This window comes from Hypomesus nipponensis, chromosome 7, assembly GCF_054491055.1.
Source record: "Hypomesus nipponensis isolate SF chromosome 7, ASM5449105v1, whole genome shotgun sequence".
In the NCBI taxonomy this organism is placed as follows: domain Eukaryota; kingdom Metazoa; phylum Chordata; class Actinopteri; order Osmeriformes; family Osmeridae; genus Hypomesus; species Hypomesus nipponensis.
The window spans coordinates 5,962,044-5,978,985 of record NC_140367.1 but is presented as its reverse complement, the minus strand read 5'-3'; the positions used below and the strand labels follow the sequence as shown (position 1 = coordinate 5,978,985).

At 45.0% G+C, this 16,942-nt stretch overlaps 1 protein-coding gene across 3 annotated transcripts in view; it reads right to left on the bottom strand.

Moving 5' to 3' along the window:
- Positions 1–7,252: 7,252 nt before the first annotated feature.
- The window catches only part of celf2 (cugbp, Elav-like family member 2), a 106,454-nt gene continuing 96,764 nt past the window's right edge, over positions 7,253–16,942 (bottom strand). The window contains exons 10-15 of one of the 3 annotated variants that reach the window (XM_084701222.1): positions 14,310–14,444; positions 12,296–12,409; positions 10,006–10,185; positions 9,521–9,664; positions 9,219–9,392; positions 7,253–7,512 (exon numbers count right to left, since the gene is read on the bottom strand). In XM_084701222.1, coding sequence (XP_084557348.1) covers positions 9,265–9,392; positions 9,521–9,664; positions 10,006–10,185; positions 12,296–12,409; positions 14,310–14,444 — 701 coding nt within the window. In that variant the 3' untranslated portion in view covers positions 7,253–7,512; positions 9,219–9,264. Of the gene's footprint in view, positions 7,513–9,218; positions 9,393–9,520; positions 9,665–9,993; positions 10,186–12,295; positions 12,410–14,309; positions 14,445–16,942 lie in introns of all 3 variants that reach the window. The other 2 variants (XM_084701220.1, XM_084701221.1) reach the window with 2 other exon arrangements.

Below are 16,942 nucleotides of genomic sequence, written 5' to 3'. Positions count from 1 at the left end.
AATGTAGCCTCAAGAGAGATGAAAATAAATAGAATTTCTTCTTGTTGCCACAAGATGTCAGCAGAGTACTGTGAAAGTGTGGATGTGAGATTAACTGGTCTGACTGTTGAATTGGTTTCTGAAGTTGATTTCACTTTTTCATTTCATGGCTTATGAAATTGTCTAGGTATCATGTCCTTTTACGAAATATAAATATATACGTTTTTTGTTTTGGTTGGTTTTCTCAGGGCTCTGAAAGCCAGAACCTCACACAGAATAATTTATACTTTGAGGTATGGCTAGCAGAAGGATCAACAACAAAGAGTTATTGAAAAGGGTACATTAGGAAGAGCTTCCCTGCTCTAGTATTTTGAGCAGAATACTGTTTTTTGTCTTTGACATTGGGAGTCATGATACGGAGTTACAATATGTTTACGAGAGCTTAAATGAAGCACATGGTAACCCCCCGATACATGTGACATGAAATGATTCATGTGGCAATAAAAATTGACTGATGATTTGAAACCGGTGTCCTAGCCAAACTTTTCTCCACGGCTTAGCAGCAATATTCATAATAGTGCACCAATAATAGTTAAACTACAAACTGCAGACTGTATCACGCACTTAGTAAGTTGAGGTTCTCTGTCTCACAGTGGAATGTAACGGTTTGTCGGTAGCATCCCTAAAGCATACACAATGATAGCTTGTTCCTCTGAGATTGCAGTGGCATCATTACACTGGCTTTCCTGCTTCTGTCTCACCAGAGGTGGGGGGGGCCCTGCACATGCCTCCCTAGGTAATTCATCTTCATTAGGCTCATCAAACAAATCTTCTTCCTTTCTCCGTCTATCATTTTCTTATCTCCTGTTTGTCCCTTGCCACTGCGGCTACACCTCCTCCTCCTCCTGCTCCTCTCCGCTCGGTGGAAGTGTCTGGAAAGCTGCCTCCCAGATCCAAGCAGGAAGCTGGGCTGACACTGTGGGGAGTCTGGTAGAGGGGAAGTGAGTGTAGCGGTTTGTGTGTTTGTAATGAGGTTTGGTGTGCATGTGCTTGCGTGTGTTTGTCTACCTCTCCAGAACATTTGAATAATGGATAAGGTCTTCGATATAAATACATCTGTGCTTGATAGTGTTCTCTGTCTCACACATTTGGCAGGGTAGTTTAAATATAGCACAGTGCTCAGCACCATCTTAGATGCAGTGTTGATACCACCCTTATTTCTCTGCACATCACACCCTCTGCAGCTACTGATGCCTAAATATGGTCAGTAGGATGTTGATTATGTATGACTTTAAATTGTCAGTAGGAAGTTAACTATTTATGCCTTTATATGGTGAGGAGGATTTTACATGTGTAGTCATGTAGCAGACGCTATCATCCAGAGTGACTTACAGCCATCTGACCCACCCCCCCAGGATGCCTATATACATGTGGTTATTAAGATGTGGATTACTGATGCTTATTTTTGTCAGTATGATGTAGACTACCAATGCCTTTGTATGGATAATATGATTTAGATTACAGATGCCTATATATGGTTACCTTGTTGTTATTTAGAATAAAATGTTACTTGATGGTGGTAGCAGAAGTGTAGTGCAGACTAAAGAAGGTGGTTTATATATAACCAGTGAGTTGGAATTGTCCTTCTGTCAGTGTTGCCTAAGAACTGGGTCCTCCCAGTGCCCATCAAGGCAATAGGTGGGCAGGACTATACTCCACACACCACAGTAGACCATCGACCCTGCCCTTCAAGTACAGCTCCAGGTGGCTCCAGGTGAGGTGGTAGTGTTGTCATGGCCGAGTGGACCTACCTGAGGCTCCCACGGTGACACGTCTGTCCTGGTGCTGGTGTGTTGGCAGAGTGGCTTCAGTTAAACCTTCTGTCTCAGCACCACTACAACACTGGTGGTTGTGTGAGGGGTGAGGAGCATATATGTCCTGTGTTTCATACTGGATTCATCCCTTTCAAGATCATACCTGTAACACTACAACTCCAAATGTGACAGAAAACCCCATATTTATCCTTTATCTACCATTACAATCTTGCAGTTTACAATAATGGTTATATGATCAATTATTAGTAAAACATTGTAAAGACTATACCAGCTATAGGCTTTTATTGTGTTTGCTGCCTGAATCCCACAATCAATATTTAATAATAAGCTTTGGTTCTTGTAACATTGAAGCTCTAGAAAGTCCACATCAAATCAAACTGTCCAAGTGTGACATTTATAGATAAGGTCACTTCTGGTACATCTGGAGGACACAAACAAGCTACCTACTGAACCTTCTCTGTGGGGAGACACCAGGTCAGACTTGGTTTTGGAGAAAAAAGTTTGATTTGGTATTTGTAGATAATCGAAAAACTTTATTTATTCCCTCTCTCGGGGGATGCAGTAGACAGAGAGTAGACAGAACAGAAGTGGAGTTCAACACAGACATAGTGGACAGATCACACCCAGAACAGTGTACATTACAGAGGACAGCACAGGCCAATCCCTGATGAGGGAACCGTCACACTGGCCAATAGCAGCCATTTCCTTATCAGGGACAGCAGAAAGGCCCTCTCAACATTTACACCAATCATTGTTAGCCAGAGTCATATTGAAGGGTGCTCATTGGCTGGTAAAGTAAACACTAAACTCAAATTGGGATTTGTGAATTATGCGAAGAATAAAAAAAAACAGATTAACAGTTTGTGTTTTTGAGACCAACAAAAACCTGTCAGAAAATGTCTGGGTATTGCTTTGTTTTCAGATGACAGGTTTCTGTGGTTCACGGCAACATGGGCTACATAGTAATATACATACACACCTCATGTATATTTACCATGTTCAGTGAGAACACCATAGTAAGTTGTCACTGGGGATGAAATATACTATACTATGTGTAGAACAAAAAACAAACACGAGAAAAGTAAAGGAAGAGAGAAAAAAAGAGAGAAAGAAAAAATGTGGGCAAAAGAGATAGTGATAGAGAGATAAAGACAGAAGAGACACGTTGGGGATTTTGAGAAACATTACAACACCAGACAAGCACTGAAACACAACAAGACACAGAGAGAGACAAGTATTAGGAAAAATGGTTTAATATCGGAGACAGAAGCAAAAAACTGCATCACACAAGAACATACGTTTACAAAAATAATTCTGACTGCTTCAGCTACACAGTTAGTTCACAGAGAAGGACAGAGAAACCAGAAAAATCTAAACAGCGAAAAGCAAAAACCTCTAATTAGTTTATCTCTTCATTAAACTAATACATTAATCCATTGAAGGTGACTAAATATTTCTATTCCTAATTGTCTTATCATGTAGACGACACAGTACAGAATGAAAGGAAACTTACCGCTCTTGTATAGACAAACTGCTCTAACTATTTATAAGCCAAAACAAACTGCCACTCGCCTCCCCTCTTCTAAAAGAAAGCAACAACAATCAAGTGAGGAAAAAGAAGTAAAGAAACCAAGCCAAAGATCTTCTAGAAAATCTTATATCAAAACCCAACTTTCTTGATGCCAGCTAGAAATGATACTCGAACCATTCAAGCTCAGGCCACACCACGAGGCCAGACAGGTGCTTTGTTTTTTCTAATATTTTTTTGATGTATCCTTTAATCTCCAGTATAAAAAGTTCCACTGGTACAAAATGCATAAGTACAATCAGGTGTAGAAATAGGAAAGCCTGCATTTTTTGTACTTTTTAAATCCCAACCAATGACAGATTTAGAAGTGTTGTCAAACAAACATACAGCACGCTTACATAATCCACTGAAATGCATTGACTTTGGCTTCTCTCAAGACAATATTTTTAAACTACTGAAATCCTTTAGAATCAAACGAAATTATATTAATCTACAGACAACAAGCTCTTTTACGGCACAGAAAGAGAGAAAACACACAAACATTTTCCCCAAAACTTGACATAATAAGCCAAAATGCAAAGAAACTACATGTTTTTTTTTTCTTCCTTTAAATTTCATTTGTTTGATAAATAGCACTTAAAGATAATTAAGAAAGAAGGAGAACAGAGAACTGAACAGTGACAAGATTTAAAGATTACAACAAGCATTGGTGATGACAGCCCCTGAGGTGAAGCACTCATCAGAAGCGCCTGTGGAGGGCTCTCTTGTGCTTAAACAGCTACTGCAAGCTGCTGCTTCCTACTCCAAGCTGTGCCAACTCATTAAGTGTCTGCATGTGTCATGAGATTTGACAATTTAGAGGATATTTGGACAGTTAAGTCCTGTAAGAACACAAAACCATGCATTTAATGTCTATCAAAACATGCAAAAATAACCTGTGGGGTATACACTGTTACTTTGGACCGTGAGTGAACGGTGTTTAAGTGTAATATGAGTGTAGAAATGTATGACGACATCTAGACGGACTTCATCAACACTAATATACAGATTCAGTTATCAAGCAGGTAGTTTTGACTATACTTATGGCACTGCACATACTGTACTGCATGATCAAAGTCTGCCTGCCTCCTCAATTTGATGTTCTATGAAATCCACTGACGTTTGGCATCGATTTGGTAATTTGACACAATAGTGAAGGTTAACTAGGCATCTTTTAGGTTGAGACGGTTATTTCTGTGAACTGGACTGAGCCGAACCTCCTCGCTGAAGTCAGTACCCTATCATTCTCCTCTGTTGGACCCTCACTTACACATTTCTATCTAACCCTGTATTTCAGATAAACCTGGTTAGCTCGAACACAACAATGAGTCTGATCCATCACAATACTACTCTTCCTCAGGAATCCTTCTCTGCCTCAGATCCACGGAGGAAGACTCTCAACGGACAAAATGGCGGATCTTCCCCAGCGATTAGGAGTGAGAATGTACAGTACAGAACAGGAAAACCTAGACTTGGCACATATCACTGACTGGGACGTCTACCACATCAGACAGTCCTATAATACTGATACGACACTCCCTGGTTAAGGCGACTGGTGAGTTGTATAAAATAGTGCTGCCTTTAGCAGACCGTAAACTATGTTTTCAGGGAGGGGAGATGGGGGCAGTTTCATAGAATACTGAGACTGACAACAATGTGCCATGTAAACGGACTGACCATGAAAATGTTGACAGAATACTTTGGCATCTCAACACTGTTTTGGTGGATTACACTACAACAACGACGTTAGCGGAACACTGTCCTTAGCCTGGGGCTCCAACACTAACTCTCCTCAGACCAACAGGACATCCTTGCAGTCTGAGGTCTGTTTAGGCTTACATGTCACAGATGTCCCCTACATTAATCCTGATGACTACCGTTAGACCAAGCGAAGATCCTTAACAACCGACCAACTGAAAATAGCCACACCATCACTCTGGATTTAGTCCTGCTGTTTGCTTTCCATAAAAGATTTGAGGCTTGTTTGTGAAAGTATAGGTCTTGCTCTTCTCTTGCATCACTGAAGCAAATGCGTTTGTGTTTTCAAGTGATTCATCTGTGGTGGTGCACACTAGCAGTGTCTAACGGACAGCCTGTGACAACTGCAACTGAAACCCATTTAAGTACATGTGAAGGAAGAGATCAGGCTGAAAATGGCTTTAAACTTAATAAGTTTCACTCTCAACTTTGTATTAAAGTGAATCTGTGGCGTGAAAGTGAGAACGCGTCATCAAGAAAAACAAATCATTTTGACAGTTTTTTTTTTTATCTTTGTGAGTTTATGTGTGTGTGGGAAGGCTTGTGATAAGGCTTTGAAGAACACTCTGTACAGCGCCTCATGATATTGTGTCTGTGTATGTGAGAGGGACAAAACACTTGTGTGTGTGTATGTGTGTGTGTGTAATGCCTGGAAAGAAAAGTACTGTACTGTTGAGGCTTTCACTCTCAGGGGCTCTCATGCACAATAACAAAGTAAAGTCAACTGTGAGGTCTGCACGAGTGTGTGTGTGTGTTAATGTGTGTCCTTGTGTGTGTATATATATGACACATGGGCACTTTTTTACATCCTTACAAAAAAGAAAAAGCAAACATGACATTTTCAGGCAACAAGACCACATAATAGCAAGTTAACAAACTCTTTTTAAATCTATATGTTTAAATATGAGGGATCCATACAAAACACTTAATAAAATACCCATGTTATCAAATAATTTCACAAGAAATACACTGACGCGCTAGGCAGGATGCACCTTCTGAATTTGGCACTAAACTCCACTGATCTGGACTTTTTTTCTTTAGAAGAAAAAATAAATCACATTTTGCTGAACAACAAAACACATCTAAATACTGTTTCCCACGATAGAAATAAAATAATAATGACATTGATGCTTCACAAGCTGACATGTTTTATATATATATATATATATATATATGTATTTATATTTATATATATTTTCAGGAATTTTATATAGCTAATTACCCAACATGAAATTTAGCAAATAGGGACTCCTCAAAAAAAACAAAACAAGTAACCATAGTTATATGAAAGGCGTTGTCTATTTTTCAAGTAAACTGATTTTTTTAGTCTTCTCTTAAAAAACATGAGACACTTAAGACCGTTAGACTTGTGATGAAACTAAAAACTAAACTAAAGTCACGAGAAGCACCAACGTTAACGCGGGTTACAGGTATTTTAGTATTATTTTTTTCCCCTCTATACATTTAAACAGTAGAAAATATAGGTCATTTCATCATGTGCATTTAAACCACGGATTGTCTATCTGTGAGTCAGTTCAGCAAAAGGTGACAAGTAGGTAGCATTTCTCCCCTCCAAACAGGGTCTTTTTTTGTTGAGTTTTTTGATACCTTAAACTACTCTAGAAAAAAGTGGTTCTATATATAGTATTTAATGAGAAACAGAGCCACTTAAAATGGCCTTATCAAAAAACTTTACACTGCCTGAAAAATGTAAAAACCATTACAGAGCTCTGAGAGAGTCTAATATTGATCAGACAGTTTTTATTCAAAACTGTTTGGAAGTAGTCTATTTTCATGGAAACCAACATGGTCTGCTCCGGGCCTCATATTGCTAATGATGCCAGAAGCGAGAGCGCATGCCAATCCCTGTACTGAACTTTCAAGTTTACTTTAAATGAAAGAAGAAACACAAAAGGAAACTCAACATAATGAAGGAAACAAAACTAAACAATAGAAATTAAATGGAAATAATTTTGACCACAGGTTTTGTGTATTTTGAAAGAACGTTTAGTTTCTGTCCATAGAAGTTCTCAGTCTTTTTGTGTTGAATGCAGCTATACATTTTCACATTGATTAATCTCCCCCCCCCCCCCCCCCACCTTTGCCACCCTTACCTCAACCCCTGATGCCCCTTTCCCTGCCCTCCCAAAAAACAGTTCTAAATGAGGTCACATGCAAAACAAATGTCTGTAAGGTCAAGCTAAGTTCAAAGTTCAAAAGGGTCAGTAGGCAGAGACCAGGTTATGATCAGGTGAGCTCAGAAAAGACATCAGAAAACAATGACGGACGATGAGACTTTTTTGTTTGTTTTTGTTTTGACGCCACGGAGACATGCTAGGCAAACGATGAGGCTAACAGGCATGGAGATGGGTTCTAGGGGAAGAAAACAGGGGAGAGGAGAGAGTTACACACAGAGAGCCAGGGTACCACACCGCTACAGCATTTAAATCAGGAGAACAACAAACAACATCAACAACGTCAACAACAACAACACCAACGTAAACCACCATAACAGCAACACCACTCACCACATTTCTGGCCATTATAATTTTTTTTTTAAATTTGTTTTTGTTTTGTGGAAAAGAATATATGTTTTGGATTAACATCAACAGCAACAATACAGACACGCGCTCGCACACACACACAAACACACACACACATTCTCTCTCACACTCTCTCTCACACACACACACACACACACACACACACACATACACACTCTCACACACACAGCACCCAAAGTTATATCCATCAGAATGATGGATGGCCTTTTGGGAGAAACTATTTATAGTTTACTGTACAAACAAACAGAAACATAACGTAACAAAACACTTTAACAAAACAGAACGCAAGGAAAGATTTAAGTCCCACTACAGATGGAGAGAGAGAGGGGAGTTACGAAAAAGAGAGAGAGAAGGAACGTCTCACAGACCGATGTGATGCACAGACATTGAGTGAGGAGGTGAGGGGCAGCGGCGGAGTGTGGTGTCAACATGGTTCTGCTATAGGAACATGAACTCTAGAGATCCGAATTCCACAAGACTTCTCAACAAGGTTCTACTCTAATGGAATCTGTACTTTAGGAGTCCAATAACTTAACAATAGGAAATAAATAAAATCCTTTTTTTTCTGAGGCAGTAAAAATTTTGTATAAAAATAGAACTGCTTTTTTACAAATAAAATTTACAGGCCTGTGGCTTTCTGTACTTTAATTTCTTTTTCTCTCAAGACTCAAGTATTTTCAGTTAACCCCTTGCCCATAAACATATTTTTTATAGCCTTCATCAATTTCAGGATGTTATTTTGTAAATGTTCTACACAATATTCCTTTCAACAAAGACCAATGTGATCTGACCCAGAAAAACGATTAAGTAATTAAGTAATAGTTTTTTGTCAGTGTGTGTGAAAAAAAAATTGTGTCCACATAAATAAATAAGACATTACTAGAGTGTTTAATAGGAGCGTGTATGCAGGCTGAAGTTGCCATTGACTACAGGTGAGAGGCCACTAAGTTTTTTTAACCCTTTGCTCCCTGGTGTCAGCAGGCATGGAGGGGTAAGAGAAGCAGCGGCAGCCTGTGACCAACACCAGGATGTGAAAGGTCGTGTGCATATCGGAGCCACATTTGAACCCTTACAGACTGCCTCCTCAGGCCTCAGGTTCATAACAAAAAAAAAATCCTGTTTTTTAACCACTAAGTTCTCAGTAGTATAAATAATCACGTAGAAAAAATTAAATCGTTTTTTTTTTTTACACAACAACAAAAAAAAGAAAAAGAAAAAAAGCTACCCATGATAGCTACTCGTCCATCGTAAAATCGTACAAAATAATGGCGGTAATGGAAGCGTTCATGTGAAAAAATATCAAACAAAACCATAGGATTAATAAATAATACTGCTAATCAAAAGGAAAAAAGCTAAAAAAATAAATAAAATAAAGTATTTTTACAAATAAATAGACAAGAGAAAATTTGGATCCCCCTTCAGGTGTTTATAGGTGGTCTCCCCTTCCCTCCCCCCCCCCCCTCCCCCTCCCTAGTCCCGGTGTAGAGGTCGTGGCTGGTCGGTCGGGGGACTTACCCTAGCTGTGCTAACATGGGAGCTGATGGGCCCTATAGTACTAAGATCAGTAGGGTTTGCTGTCGTTCTTGGAGCGCTTTAGCTGCACCTTCAGCCTCTTCATGCCTATCTGGAAGCCGTTCATGGCCTGGATGGCTGCCTGCGCCGACACCGGATTGTCATAGCTGACGAAGCCTGAGGGAGGGATTCACAGAGAGAGATTTAGAGAGAAAGAGTAGGAGAGAGAGAGAGTACATGTGCATGCCTGCTGCTTAGTTAATCTGTGTCATACATGTTAAGAGTGAGTGTCGATGCTGACGTACCGAAGCACTTGCTCAGGTTTGTCTGTTTGTCAATGAAGACTTTGGCAGAGACCACATTTCCAAAAGGCATGAACATCTGAAGGATGTCCTGGTCCCCAAACTCCTGGGGCAGGTGGTAGATGAACAGGTTGGCTCCCTCAGGACCTAGCACCACACAGGCAGGACATGACAGGGTCAACACACAATCACACCCAACTACCTGTACCTCCATCTTCATTTGATAGATACATAGAACACTTTTCCATGCCAGTTGATGACTCATGTCCTCCTGTCCATGCACTCCTGTCTCACACTGACCGTCTGTATGAATGTCCCTATGTACTGGAAAACACTCTATCCACTTTGCATGCCTCATGCCCTCTCCTCCCCCCACCCCCCACCCTTAATCCCTTCACCTCCCCCCACCCCCCACCCCCCACCCCCCACCCTTTATCCCCTCTACTTCCCCCACCCCTCCCCTCACCCCCTCCTACCCTGACACTGACCCTCCTTCTGGCTGCCCGCGGCCCCTTGCTGCTGGAGGAGGGACTGGCTGTAGAGGGTGGGCAGGGCTGCGGCGGCGTACTGCTGGATCCCTGAGTAGGCCTGCGTCAGCGCATCCATGGTGCCCGCTGTGCCGTTGGTCAGCCCCGCTCCGCCCAGGCCTCCGTTCAGGGCCGCCATACCTGAGAGCATTTGAGCAACTTTACATAAAACCCAACAATAAAAAAAGAAGAACGCACTTACTCATTAGCTCTCCTGTTTAAGGTTGTGTTTATCACACACACACATACACGCACAAGCACACGCACACAGACACAACCATGTACACAAACCTCACACAGACTCAAGGACAGAACAGTACGCAAAGAATACAAGGACAAGGTAAATACAATAATCACCAATGTCACTTAACATCATGTCACACGCACGCACACGCACACGCACGCACACACATCAAAACAGAAAACATTAAGGTGAATGAGTAGCCTGACCCGACCATGCACACTAAAACAGCACAGCAGAAGTAAGCAGTCAGCCGTCAAAAGATCACTATGACAACGCTCTTCCATGCCCCTCCCCCACGGACACAACACGCAAACACCACACGCAAAAGCTCCAACAGAGCCTAGCATCCACGCCACACAGCTGACGAGGTGATGCTCCAAGAGTTCAACACTGCCTTCTCCTCCACAGCATCACTCTCTCTGCCACTTTGTCTCTCTCTATCGCCCTCTATCACCTCCCAGGAACCCAGACAGATCACCAACATGACCAGCTATCAGAGCACTGCTACACTCACACAACATCAGGGCAGAGCCGGGAGAGGGGGGGTGTATAGAGGAAAAGGTCAAACATGGAGAAACACACTGGTTAAAGTGTCCTTCGATTGTAGGGCAGAGGGGCAGTGGGGGTGGGTGGTGGAGAGGGGGGGGGGTCTAATGAGGGTCGGAGCGACATTGGACACATCGTCATGGCGTGGGACGGACAAGCAGGGAAATAAATTATCAACAGGCCGCTCTGAAATTATAGGTCACTCATTTATTCAGGAATAATTGCACTGGCGACCTTTGCAATTCAATTAGAGAGCTAGATGTGCTTAAATGAGGAAGGGGGGGGGGTGGAGAGGGAGGAGGCAGAATGAGACGTGTGGCCTTCCTGTCGCGTGACAGTGTGTGTGTGTGTGTGTGTGTGTGTGTGTGGGGGGGGGGGGGGCGGTGATTTACGCTGCGGATCAGGCTGGTCTGGCCGCTGCTCCAGAAAAGGTCAGGAGAGAATAATGTGGAGATCTGGTCTCAGTGAGACTGCTGTCACAACAACACTGATGAAGACCACAGAGCCCCGGATACACACACACACACACACACACACTACAGTAAAACACAGCGAGACATCACACACATCTGCATGCATAACCCGTTACACAACCCGGCAGCAGATGGAGTGGGTGAGGTAGCGTGTGAGGGTGTGGATGAGGGTGTGGATGAGGGTGTGGGTGAGGGTGTGGGTGAGGGTATGGATGAGGGTGTGGATGGACGCCCAGACACAGGGAGATGTCTGACACCAGTGGTCTGTCTCTAGACATGCTGGGTGTGGTCTGTCTCTAGACATGCTGGGTGTGGTCTGTCTCTAGACATGTTGGGTGTGGTCTGTCTCTAGACATGCTGGGTGTGGTCTGTCTCTAGACATGCTGGGTGTGGTCTGTCTCTAGACATGCTGGGTGTGGTCTGTCTCTAGACATGCTGGGTGTGGTCTGTCTCTAGACATGCTGGGTGTGGTCTGTCTCTAGACATGCTGGGTGTGGTCTGTCTCTAGACATGCTGGGTGTGGTCTGTCTCTAGACATGCTGGGTGTGGTCTGTCTCTAGACATGCTGGGTGTGGTCTGTCTCTAGACATGCTGGGTGTGGTCTGTCTCTAGACATGCTGGGTGTGGTCTGTCTCTAGACATGCTGGGTGTGGTCTGTCTCTAGACATGCTGGGTGTGGTCTGTCTCTAGACATGCTGGGTGTGTTCAAGAAACCAGAACTTTGTGTTCTTGTGCCTCGTTACTTGTGTTACTCCCTCAGCAGGAGGGACATCTGTCTGCCGCTCAAGATATTGCAGGTTCTAATCTCCCCTGCGACAGTATGTCGCTTTGGATTCAATTGTCTACTAAGAATGATGTGTATGATGTATGTCAGTAAAAGTGATATCTCCATTTGTTTGAGTGTGTCTGGGTTAACAGTGTGGCTGGAGGGTGGTGGAGGAGACAGGGTGGGATGGGTGGAGCGGCCTGATGGAGGATGAATACTCACTGTTGACGCTACCTGCTAGTGCATTAATGTTGTTGAGCCCCACGGTGGCACCAGCCAGCCCCTGCAGTGTGCCCAGTGAGGTCAGAGAGTTCATGGCGCCCGCATTGGAGCCAGCTGCGGTGCCCGCTAGTGGGAAGAGGAAGAGGAGGGGGAGGGGGTGATGAGAGGGGGAGCAGAGGAGGAGGAGGGAGGGAGGATGGTAGAAGAGAAAAGATGGATGAAAGAGGGTGCGGAGAAGGCAAAGGCAAAGGCAAGAGAGGAGGAAACAGATTGACGGATGTGTAAGGATAGACGAGGAGAGAGAGGAAAAAGGAGAAAAGAGGAAATTGAGATGTGGGGGGGTAGGGGAGGGGGAGGGCGGGAGAGCGGGAGACAAAAAAAAAACCCAAACACGTTAGTTAGGAGAAGAAAACCCAAGATGGTTACTCGGAGCAACATGAGCTCTCTTCATACAGACACACAACCTTGCTCCCCACACATCTGAATCCCCCCATAGATCTGGCCTCATTCAGCCGCTGATTAAACTGACAGAAAGTGACGTCGTGATCTTGGTCACACAGACATATACCTATAAGTGGAGCGTGATGAAAAACACAGCAGTGAGGATACAGCTACCAAGATTAGGACTCGGATGTATTTTTTTCTGAAACAGGATCTCGTCAGCGTGGTGCTGGTGATGAAAGTGCAGCACCGGGGCAGTGAGAGGACGACCAAAGAGAGACCACCATCCAAAGCACACAGACAGGCAGGCAGCCAAGAGCACAAGCAAGAGGACCACACTGGACCACTACATGTTTCCCTGAGTATCTAGTCAAGACCGAACCATCTCAAAAAACACAAACAAACACGACCACACGAACGTACACTTATGACACACACACAAAAGACATGATACATATACCTCTGCGCATACAACAACATGCCAAAGTGCTGCAAAGTGTGTCATGTGCTATGCGGGTGGTTGTGTGTTGCCCTTCACAAAATACTTTGTGTCAGGGGAGTGGCCGTTTTGAAACCTCCATCCATCTCTCCCCTCTATAAAACCCAGAGCTAAAACAGCACCAGTAGAGAAGCAGAAGGGGAACAGGATTTACATATAAGGACAGATATTAACAGAGTCAATGAGATGGAAAAGGTATAACATTGCACGGTACAGACAGCCATTCCTAGGAGATGACAATGGCATTAGAAAAGAGAGCGAGTGTCACAGCATTCATTCACACTGAGCACGACTTGAACACGCACGATTCACGGAGCGAGTGAGTGACAAAGAGAGGGAGGGAGGGAGAGACGGTAAAATAGCCTGCCGACAGCAGAGACAAACAGTGTGGAGAAGCATTGTGGGTTTACAAGAGGAGAACACTAGAATGCTTTTATTCGTGCTGCGTTAGGAAACTGCTCCTAAACAGACAGCACTGTTTAAACAAGGCTGCAGGAACTGGGCTGGGAGGAACAGTGGAGACTGAAAGATAGGGCAGGCAAATAAGAAGAGAGGAGATGGAGGGGGTGTGGGGTTGGTAAGAAATAGACGTGTCAGGCTGAGGGAGAGATGAAAAAGGAAGTCTCTGTGTGACCTGGTTTTACTGACCTCCGTTACAAAAGCACAGAGGCAGCCCCCCCCCCCCCCCGCACAGCACAGTAAATCACACACAGCCCCCAACACAATTCCACCCTCCTTCACTTCCTGTTTCTCTCTGGGCTGGTGAAGTGAACACACGACACAAGTCAGGTTACGAAACAGCAACACACGCACGCACAAACAACACAGATGGGGTCTCCACGGAGATGAACGACGGGGAGCCAAAAAAAAACGCTGTCACAGGAGCAAAAGATGGCGGACGAACACACACCACGGAGCGGCCGCGACGCGCCGAAAATGACGACGGGGACCATGGAGATAGGAATGGCGGTATCTGGGTTGATGGCGGTGACGGTGATGATGAAGGGGGTGGTGGTGGTGGTAGGACAGGAGGCAGGCGTCCCCGCGTTTGACCCCCCTCTGTAGCGTCGTTACCTGGGCTGGCCAGCGCTCCGAGGGAGACAGCGCTGGAGGACAGGGGGTTTGCGTTGGAGGGGCTGGCTGAGCTTTGGGCTGCCGCCGCCGCAGCTGCTAAAGTGGCCAGGTTCTGCAACTGCAGAGCACTCATACCTGGAGAGAGGAGCCAGAGAGGGTGTGTCAAACCTGGGGAGCGAGGCTGGACCGCACCCTGATCGCGACACGACCCGCGTGAGGACCCGTGAGCTAACCGTGTGTCGAGCCTTCCTGAAGAGGGAGGCTTCAGATCCTCATCGGTTGGATCGCTGAGGGGTGCGAGAAGTGAGAAGTTCCTGTGTGTGTGTGTGCGCGTGTGCGTGCGTGTTTACAGTGACAAGCTGTCAGAGCTAGACCACAGCTCATCCTGATAATAGCATCCATGAACACCCACCCATCAGACATGCTGGTTATTGCTTTAGCGAGCAACTACCGCCTGCACAAGCATGTGCCATTATGATTCATCAGGAATTAGCTCTGTGGTATTAGCATATGGGGTCATCCTTAAGGATAATTAATGACAACATGCCACCATATGAGCGGTGGTGAAACTACAGCTATCAAACACCTTCTGTGTAAACCTTTCACCCAAGTATTGTGTGTGTGAATGTGTGTGTGTTTCGGGAGTGACAAAGACAAGAGGAACTATATGGCTCCTTAAGTGGCTCTCAGCCACTAACTACTATCAGCTTGTCCGTAGCTTCAATTGGATAACAGCCCACTAAAAGAGAGGTGCAAGGCCACTTGGTCAATGCGAGGTATGTGTTGTATATACAATCTGAATGTATATACAGTACCATGAACATAACACACAAACATACTGTACGTATACACACACAGCACACATACGAGACACCAGGCAGAAGAATCAGGATCATGTCTTGCTTGATACTTTGGAGAGTCGCTTCACGATTCTGGGCGGAGCCCAATAGGAGCAGCATCATTCGACCAGTTATCGCAAGAGCCTATCAGGGCATGGGTTTTGGAGCAACTGGGAGGTACTGTAGCTCTGAGGTCTGATTGGTTAGTTTTAAAGTGTAGGGAAACCATCTTCTTATTCTTCTTCTTCTTCTTCGTAATACCAGAGCAACCAGGCCAGAATGTTCCGTTCTGGGGTTGCCGTGACGACCTGCTTTGACAGGAGGTGTGTGTGTGTGTGTGAATCACAGAGATAGTGCTGAGGACAGCGTCTGTGCGGAGAGAACAACAAGTCTGCTTCCACCAGCTGTCTCTGGTTGTCTGCTCACAGCATGTGTGTTGCAGAGAACAGGAGGACAAGGGAGAGGCTGGGGGAGAGGCTGGGAAGGCTGGAGACCAGGAGAGGAGAGGAGGGGGATATAAGGAGGCTGGGCAGGAGAGGGAGTCAGGGGAGGAGAGGGGTGCAGGGAAAGTGAGGGAGGCAGGGCAGGAGAGGGAGGCAGGAGAGGGAGGCAGGAGAGGGAGGCAGGGGAGGAGAGGGAGTCTGGGGAGATGAACTCTTATCTGCATGAGACACCAGCCTCAACAAATCATTGAGAACTCTAGGTGTTGATCAAGATATTGGGAAAAACACACAAAGGCTACCTTGCTTGTATGAACCGATAGTGTAACTACACTTAATCTTCCCTTGACAACAGCACCACATACACCTGCATTAAACTGGAATGTTTGACTCAATCAGCATAACCTTAGTGGTTAGCTTAGCCTTAGACCCTGACACAAACACGCGCACACACACACACACAGTTTAACAAAGACAAAACCACAATGAGATATAAGGGGGGGGCTCGTTGTGTGTATTGTAGCCCTTTGGTTGCCTATTTACAGGGCTGCATAGTGTAGATCTATGGGTTTGTATTTACAGGGCTGTATAGTGCAGCCCTATGGTTGAGCAGCCCAGCCTTGGCTGCCTCTAATTGATGCTCATTGGGGTAATTGAGCCTCTCACGGCTCTGTGACTCCTCATGCTGAAGACTGGGACCAGATGTCACTCAGCTGCCTCACATCTCCTGCCAATCACCAACGCTCCCTCTCCCCCGCTCTCCCCCGCTCTCTCTTTTGCTTCCTGGCTCTCTCGCTCCCTGGCTCGCCCCGCCACAGATGGAGGGCCAACAGGATCCGGGAATGCACTCGCCATTCCTCGTTGGGTTCCAAGTCCCTAAACGCTTATCTGTGTATGTGTGTGTGTGTGAGAGAGAGAGAAAATGTTCAAACGGCCCTTTGCTGAGGTAAGAGAACCCTCAGAGGCCCACACTGAGCCAGAGATGGCACGCCTGGACAAAATGACACTCACTGGAGAAGCTCAGAAGCTCTCCATAACCGCTCCACCACTCTGGGAAGGAGAATCCAGCACCAGCCACCCCAGGCTCGCTGCTTTTAAGTATGTCATTTCCTCACCGCAACACAAGTCTTCTACTCAAAATCCGTTGAGTTTTGCACTTATTATTATAATACATTTCTTTCCTTCAGCAGCGCCAATTACTCCTGCGCTACTGTGACTATAAATATTCCCCTCTGCTTCTCCCTGTCAGCCAGCTAAACAGCCCACAATTAAGAGTTGACAGCTTACTGAGCACCCACAGAGAGAGAGAGAGAGAGAGAGAGAGAGAGAGAGAGAGAGAGAGAGAGAGAGAGAG